The following is a 7,609-nucleotide window of genomic DNA, read 5'->3' on the forward strand; positions in this document are numbered from 1 at the left end:
TGCTTCTCTGTTCTCTTGGCGATATTCCCGACTGTTGCTCTCACAATTTGGTCTTTTTTGTGTTTTCCTCTCGCCACTTCGCATGCCTCTCGGCCTACAGCACACCCCCACAAACACACGTGCACGTATACGAAAACGAAAGCAAGAAGGGTAGCGTGAGATCCCTCTTCTCGCCGTCGTGCATGTATGTCTCTCTCTCTAGGCAGAAGATACACACATCTGAAACCACACTATCATCATCGCACTCCTTGTATGGTCACCACTGCAGCTTACCGTTGACGTTCTCTCTCTCCCTCCCTCCACTGCACGGTGCAAGAGCACGTGCGGAGCTTACGTTTGTGTGCGCGCTGCACTCTCGCATATGTGCGCTGCAAAGCGTTTTTCTTTTCATTCCTCGAATTGCCAGTCGGTCGCTTCCTCTGCAGCTTAGTGGCACACCCGCATCGAAATAAGGCAGGCCATTTGCCTCAGCACACCAACCATACACCTCTTTCACCCACCCACTAGAGAAGACATAGAAGTAAATAGCGTCATAGAACCAAGAACAGAGCTGCCGCCTTCATTTTCCCTCCTAGCTGCGCCATCGCCGATCACTGACTTGTTTTCAAAGGACATCAGGTGCGTACATGCGTCACTTTTCTACTTCATAGGCTTACGGGCATTTGTGTTTGGGGCTGCGCATACTACGGCCTCAGGCTCCTGCATACTGCCGAGAGTGCTTCCCTTTGCCTCTTACTACGGTTGCACTTTTTATTTATATCTCCGGAAGCGGTGTCGCAGTGGTGCGATGCACTGCTGCTCCTGGCAGCATTGAGTGGATATTACCTCGGCAGCGTCACTTCTAGCGCAGGCGGCCGTGCTGCTTGACAAGGGCATGGAGGAGGCCCCCTCCACTCCTACGACACCGGTGATGGCCACCACCATCACCAGTTGTGTAGTGTCGTCCGTGAAACGACCGTATCAGTCAACAGACGACACGCTGCCATCTCCGCCACCGCCTCCCCTCTGTTCCTGTGAACCGCAAGAGCTGTTCCATTCCGCGCTCTCCGCTACATCACTGTCTCAGCGCTGGATGGTGCCGGAGGACACGGGCGAGGCTGACGGGGACGAGCACGATGAAGGGCCGAAGAGCCTCAAGGCTGAAGGGTTATCGACGCTTAGCGCTTGGGAAGCCCAAGACTGCTGCCAACGCCGTCAAGCTGCAGTCATTGCCTCGCCGGCGTCAGTGGGTGACTCTATCGACGCTACACTGCCCTCTATCCTAGAGGCTATTCATGACAGTAAGGGCTTCTCGGTTTCTCCTCCGACTACCAGCGCGGCTGCCCCCGCTGACTTGCACGTTCCCGTAGTTCCTCTCAGAGCACGCGAACTGGAGGAACCCATATTTTCTCAGATGTCACAGTCGCTTCTGACGAGTGCTGTGACTTCTTTGAGAGACGACAGGCTTCAGGGGTCTGATTCGTTACTGAGGTCCGCGGGTCATGTGCCGCTCTCCACGGTGAAGTGTGCCTCGAGCCTGGCCTCGGGTAATGAAGCGCTGGCGACGAGATCCGCCAGCAGTGGCGCTTATGGGACTGTCTCTACGGTGTCGCTGAATGTTCCGGCCGAATTCCTGCAGCTGCAGCCTACAGAGAGGGTAGCCGCCTCACTGCTTGCACAGCACGAGGAGGTTCGGATGGAAAATGAGGAACTACGGCGCCAGCTCGAGTCGCTTGTGCGAATTCAAGAGGAACTTGAGCGCCGATATCAGCAGCGTGAAGAAGCGGCTGCCCGAGTTGAGCGACGCCACACATCGGAGAAGAAGGTGCTTGTATTGGAAAAGGAGCAGGCTCTCGCACAGCTTGGCGATACGCACAGTGAGGAGCTGCAGGCGTTGCGGAATGCCGAGGCGGCAGCTCGGTCGAAAGCTGACGCCTTGGCTAAGGAAGTTGTGACGCTGCGAAGCGAACTGTCGAGGCTCCAAGAAGAGCTGCAGACACCAGTGGAGAAGCGGTTGAAGTGCCAGCGCCACTCAGATGAATCGATAGCTGCGCAGGCGAAAGCGGAGGCAGAGTGTATAACTTTTCGAGCAGCGGCAGCTGACGCGCCAACTGAACGTGCAGCCGAAGTCTCTGCTCAGCTAATGGAGCTGCGAAAGAAGCTGTGGGTTACTGAGGAGCGTGCCGCCGCCGCCGAGCTGGCGTTTCAGTCGCTGTGCTCGCAGCTAACTATCGGCGCGGACACCACAGTAGCAGCTACAGGTGTTGGGGTACAGGCCACACCCACGCTGGTTCGAGATGTTACCGCTGACACAGAGCTTGCGCACTACGTGCCTACTTCAGGATTCTTTAGTGGAAGTCCTCAGGCGGCACCGACACCGGCTGCCTTTGAGGAGACTGCTGTGCTGACGGCAGTACTATCAGCAATGGAGAGCGACAGCGCGGGCGTTGCCTTTTCCTCCCCGCTGAAGTCGTCTTCCCAGGGAGATGGAAAGGGTGAGGCAGAGCTGTCGCCGTCTGGCTCGAATTCCACTCTGGAGGTGAAGTCGCCTCTTTCACAGCATCGGCGCACCGCAGCCGCGCTGCAATCATCTTCTGACGTGTGCGCCGCTCTCAAGCAGGCCCGTCTATCGAACGCCGGACTTCTGCGCTGTCGGCGGTATCGCCAGTTGCTGCAAGTCGCGATGGCGCGTGTGTCGGATGGATACCAGCGAGTAGCACGAGAGGTCACTGCCACTGCTGATGCGCGCGCCGCCAAAGTGGAGAACGCTCTTTCTTGTGAAGTCAAGGAGCTGCGTGCGCGACTCGAGCACTCTCAGCAGCTATTACTGTCCCACGAGCGAGGCAGAGAGAATGAAGAATCATGTACTCATGCCAGGGAAGATGCAGGATGCCAGACGACCCAATCCAGCCTGCAAGACCGCGCTTCTGTTGGCGTAGTCACAGACACTGTGGATGTGTTCAGCATCAATGGCTGCAGAGCTGCTGCCACCGCCTCGTGCCGCGCTGCAGCAGCAGCAGCAGAGACGGTTACGTACGAAGAAGTCCTCACTGAGGCACAGCGGCAACTACGTCACGAGCGCAGCTACATCGGCCAGCTACAGAAAGAGGTACAGTCCCTGCGCGCCTCCAACTACGCCGCATCCGTGCTCGAGAGCCTCACGAATGCAGTGCAGGAGATGCGCGTGGCTGTACATCGACTCGTACGAGACGCCGTTGCCGACATGGAATTGATCGTCTCACAAGAGCGACCGCAGCTCCAGGCAACAGCGATGAACGAAGGTAGCTACACGAGCGAGAGGGTATGGAGCGATGACCCAAGGCATGTCTTCCTTGGGCGATGGAACTCCATGAGTGACGATGGCAAACATCGCCTGAGAAACACTTCACCTGCTCGCAGGACAAACAGTGGGCACCGCGCGACGACCGCGCTGCCCTCTTCTTTCTCTCTATTGGATATTGACTTCGTGCGTGCTGTTCACAAGTCTATCTTGCGAGCGGAGGCTCACATTCAGCAGGTCAGTACCACACTCCTATGCGACTACCAGCGAGTTATTCCCGACGCACGCACCTTTCTGAGTAGCTGTGAAGACTGCCAATATACGACCTACGAGATCGGTGACCCGCGACACTCCCAACAGATGCAATTCTCTTCGAAGGGGAGTGGGTGCAACTCACTGCGCGCAACTGGTGGGGTTTTTCGGGAGGTGCCGTCGCGGCCGCTTTTAGAGGGAGACGGAAGTTTTTACGGCGGCGGCAAGCCACCGCCGTCGCAATCAGGGCCCTTCTCAACGGCTACCAGAAAACGAACCGCACAACAGCAGAGAGTGTATGCGGAGATGCGTGATCTTCTCCAGCGATCGACTCCTGCCCATGGCAGCATGACAGCGTCCACAACATCACCCTCATGTTACTCTCCTGGTGGCTCTCGTTGGTTGTCGGGAGTTCGACCACCGCGGACTGGGTCATCAGACATGAGCGTCTCCCCATCTTCTCAGCCATCTCCCTACATTGCCGCCTACGTGACTGAGTCCGCAGAGTTTCATCAAGCAGCTTCATCCTGCTTACCACCTAACTCCGCTGCAAGGCCGGTGAGACCCTCTGCAGATGCGTGGCTAGGCTTTGCGCACGTGGTAGATGCAACGCAGGCATTACGTAACCTGGGATGCCTTCTGGACAATTTCCGAGATGAAGCAGAGACACGCGAAGCACGGCGGCGGCAGTCTCTGCAGGAGTGGCAAGATGCCATCTTGGCTGCTGTGGACGGCGTCTGGGTGAGAATCGAAGACGCCTTGAAGCATCTACGGCGTCCTGGTGCGGTAGGGGGGGATGTTCTTCGTGACACAGTGGATCGTGAGAAAGACGCCCACAGCGTGTCTCCAATGAAGGCCACGTCTCTTGCCATCCGCACTGATTCCGTCGACCACGAGCCAGAGCGAACACGACAGAGACCGGGTGTGCAGTTATTACCTAGTCATGTGCTGGAAAGCCCAGTCGTATCACAGCATGTGCCATCACGGCTCGCCGAGGTGCTGTCTGGAAAGACCCACTCAAAGGTGAGTGGTAGCGCTGTTCTCTACGCCTGAGCACGCATGCGCGCGCGTGTGCGTGCGGACCGAGGCGCGTTGCTCTCGTTTAGTGAGGTGAAAGAAGAAGGCGCAGGCAGCCACAGCGGCGACTTTATGGACATTCTCTCGGCCTTTTCCTTGTCTGCACCGCTATCCACGTATACGCTTTACCGGGTGGATTTCCCTCCTTTTGTCCCTCGCTGTATCTGCGCAGCTCCCCCTCGCCCCACCTTCCTTCCTCCCTGTGTGTGGCTGAATGTGCTCTCTTCTCCTTCAGCCTGTTATGTCCTGCCTGCCCCCCCCCCCCCTCCCCCCCACCGCCGCTTATCATTGTTGTTGCCATGTTTGCGCCTTCCCCTCTCCAAAAGAAGCGCAGTTCAAGCCTCTGATACCCCCTCTAACACTCGCTCTGGATGCACTAGAGTGCACGACAGCCCTCTTGTTTCCCTTCCCCCCACATTCCTCGTCGCCCAAATCGATGTCCGCGTGAGTCAGACTAAACTCTGGTTGCTTGCGCAAGTCTTTCGCGTCCCATCGCAGACCCTATTGCTCACTCTTCCTCTTAAATTTCGTAGTTTTTCTCATTTCCTTTTCCTCCGAAAACAACATCGTGGGTGCACCTGCGCATTCACTTCTCTTCGCCCCTCTTCCCCCGGGCCCACCCTTGCACATGCGCGTGGTTCTGTGGTCTCAGATGCAACAACCAACGCTGGTCGCTCCCCCTTCTGTTTGCGTGTTGAATTTCATTCTCTCTCTCTCACTCCCGCGATCACTTACGTGCTTCCGTGTGCCCTGTATGCCTCTTACCATCTCTGCATGTTTGCTTATCACTGTTATCCTTTGTCATCCTGGTCGCGCTGCCGCTTTAAGCAGCTTTTTTTTTTTTGCTTTACCCTGGCCACAGCCTAACTCAGCTTAACCCTGCGTTCCTTCCCTCTCTCTTTCTTACGTAGTTTCCTCCTCCGGCACCTACGTGCGGAGACTTTCCACCAAAAGTGTCGTTTATCATCTTTGTATGCTTTCTCTCTCTTCTTCCCTCGCTATAAGCCAGCGGTCCCTCACAGGCATCTCCAAAAGTAAAATACAGTCCACACTAGGAAAAGGAAAGAAGAGCGTATACTCTTCCCTCCTCATCAATCTCGTATCACAGCTATGCTTCGCCGTAGCATGTGCCGCCTCGTCGGCCCCAACAAGGTTCAGACCTTGGAGCAGGCCGTCGCGGAAATGAAAGACGGCATCTCCGTCGCGGTTGGTGGATTTGGCTGCGTCGGCGTGCCAGATGCGATTATTACTGCCATGCGCAACAAGGGGGTAAAGGACATTACTCTCTACACCGACTCGGCGGGTATTGACGGCTTCGGTCTCGCCCGTCTCATCGAGACTAAGCAGGTGCGCCGCATCTGCTGTTCGTTCGTTGGCATGAACAAGATTTTCAAAAAGCGCTACCTCGAGGGCGACATTGAGCTGGAGTTTGTGCCGCAGGGAACACTGGCGGAGCGCATGCGTGCCGGCGGTGCTGGCATCCCTGCCTTCTACACGGCGACGGCGTACGGCACACAGCGCCAGATGGGAGGGCAGATTATCCGTTACAACAAGAACCGCGTGCCGTGCATCATCTCGGAGCCGAAAGAGACGCGGCAGTTCGGGGAGCGATGGTACGTGCTGGAGTCTACTATCCGGTCGGACTACGCGATTGTGAAGGCGCTGAAGGCGGATAAGAGTGGAAACCTTGTGTTCCGCGGGACTGCGCGCAACTTTAACATCCCCGCTGCACAGTGCGGGCGATACGTGATCGCGGAGGTGGAGCAGGTGGTGGAGAACGGCGAGATCCACCCAGACGACGTGCACTTGCCTGGCGTTTACGTGGACCGCGTGGTGCAGGCCTCGTACGAGGTGCCGATTGAGAAGCGGACTGTGTACGGTAGCGCCGCCGAGCCGAGCAGCGCGAACCAGAACTACGACCGTCAGAAGATCGCGCGTCGCGCCGCGCTGGAGTTCGCGGACGGCACCTACGTAAATCTCGGCATCGGCATCCCTACGGAGGCGGCGAACTACATGCCCGCCAACGTGACGGTCACTCTACACTCCGAGAACGGGCTGCTAGGCATGGGTCCGTTCCCAACGTCGGATAAGGTGAGCGCTGACTGGATCAACGCCGGCAAGCAGACGATTTCGTTCCTGCCTGGGGCCGCGTGTTTTGACAGCGCGACGTCCTTTGCAATGATTCGCGGTGGGCATATGGACCTGACGATGCTGGGTGCGCTTGAGGTTTCGTCACACGGCGATCTCGCAAACTGGGGTATCCCTGGAAAGTTGGTCAGCGGCCCTGGTGGTGCGATGGACCTCGTCGCGTGCGGCTCTCGGGTGGTGGTGACGATGTCACACTGCAATAAGAGTGGCGACCCAAAGATTGTGGAGCGGTGCTCGCTGCCAGTGACGGGCCTGCACTGCGTGAACCGCATCATCACGGAAAAGGCCGTGTTCGACGTGGTGAACAAGAAGCTCGTGCTGAAGGAGATTGCGGAGGGTCTGACCATGGATGACATCCAAAAGTGCACTGCTGCCCATTTCGAGGTGGGCGAGGTGAAGCCGATAGCGTACGCAGCCCCCATGTCTAGCTCAAAGGATGGGTGATGTGTATCCGACGTTATGTGGGCGGTCGTCGCGCCTCTGACAACCCTAGAGGGGGAAGTCCATTTTAACTACAAGGTGAGATGCGCCCCTGGTGGCCCTTGACGCCTCTCTAATCATTAGGGGCATTCTCCAACGTTGAGGAACACATTTCGGGCTCTTTTCCGTTAGCTTTGCCAAGGCCTGGTGAGGGTGTCAAAGACGGGTGTGGTTTGGCTGGTTGCGGGGCGCATGTGCAATGCTTCACAGTGATAGTTGCCCAAGAGGACTGCCGTGTTCATTTGCTTACGAGCATCGTTGCCTTTTGGTTGAGCCGTATCTGCTCGACAGTCCCTCTTTCCCCCGCCACTTTGTTGCTCATTAACACCCACGTGCGCACAACATACTCATTTGCGCCTGTTTTCTTTTCGCATTGACGTCTTTTCTCTTTCC

The 7,609-nt window shown here is 57.0% G+C and overlaps 2 protein-coding genes across 2 annotated transcripts; both read left to right on the forward strand.

Moving 5' to 3' along the window:
* Positions 1-1,072: 1,072 nt before the first annotated feature.
* Positions 1,073-4,564, forward strand: LPMP_332450 (hypothetical protein; the record flags this gene model as incomplete). Its single annotated transcript, XM_010704035.1, has 1 exon — positions 1,073-4,564. The coding sequence occupies one exon, from the start codon at positions 1,073-1,075 to the stop codon at positions 4,562-4,564; it is 3,492 nt and encodes a 1,163-aa protein (XP_010702337.1).
* Positions 4,565-5,698: 1,134 nt separating this feature from the next.
* On the forward strand, positions 5,699-7,180 carry LPMP_332460 (succinyl-coA:3-ketoacid-coenzyme A transferase, mitochondrial precursor, putative; the record flags this gene model as incomplete). Its single annotated transcript, XM_010704036.1, has 1 exon — positions 5,699-7,180. One exon carries the CDS (start codon positions 5,699-5,701, stop codon positions 7,178-7,180), a length of 1,482 nt encoding a protein of 493 aa, XP_010702338.1.
* Between the last annotated feature and the right edge of the window lie 429 nt (positions 7,181-7,609).

This window comes from Leishmania panamensis (assembly GCF_000755165.1).
Source record: "Leishmania panamensis strain MHOM/PA/94/PSC-1 chromosome 33 sequence".
Lineage (NCBI taxonomy): Eukaryota > Euglenozoa > Kinetoplastea > Trypanosomatida > Trypanosomatidae > Leishmania > Leishmania panamensis.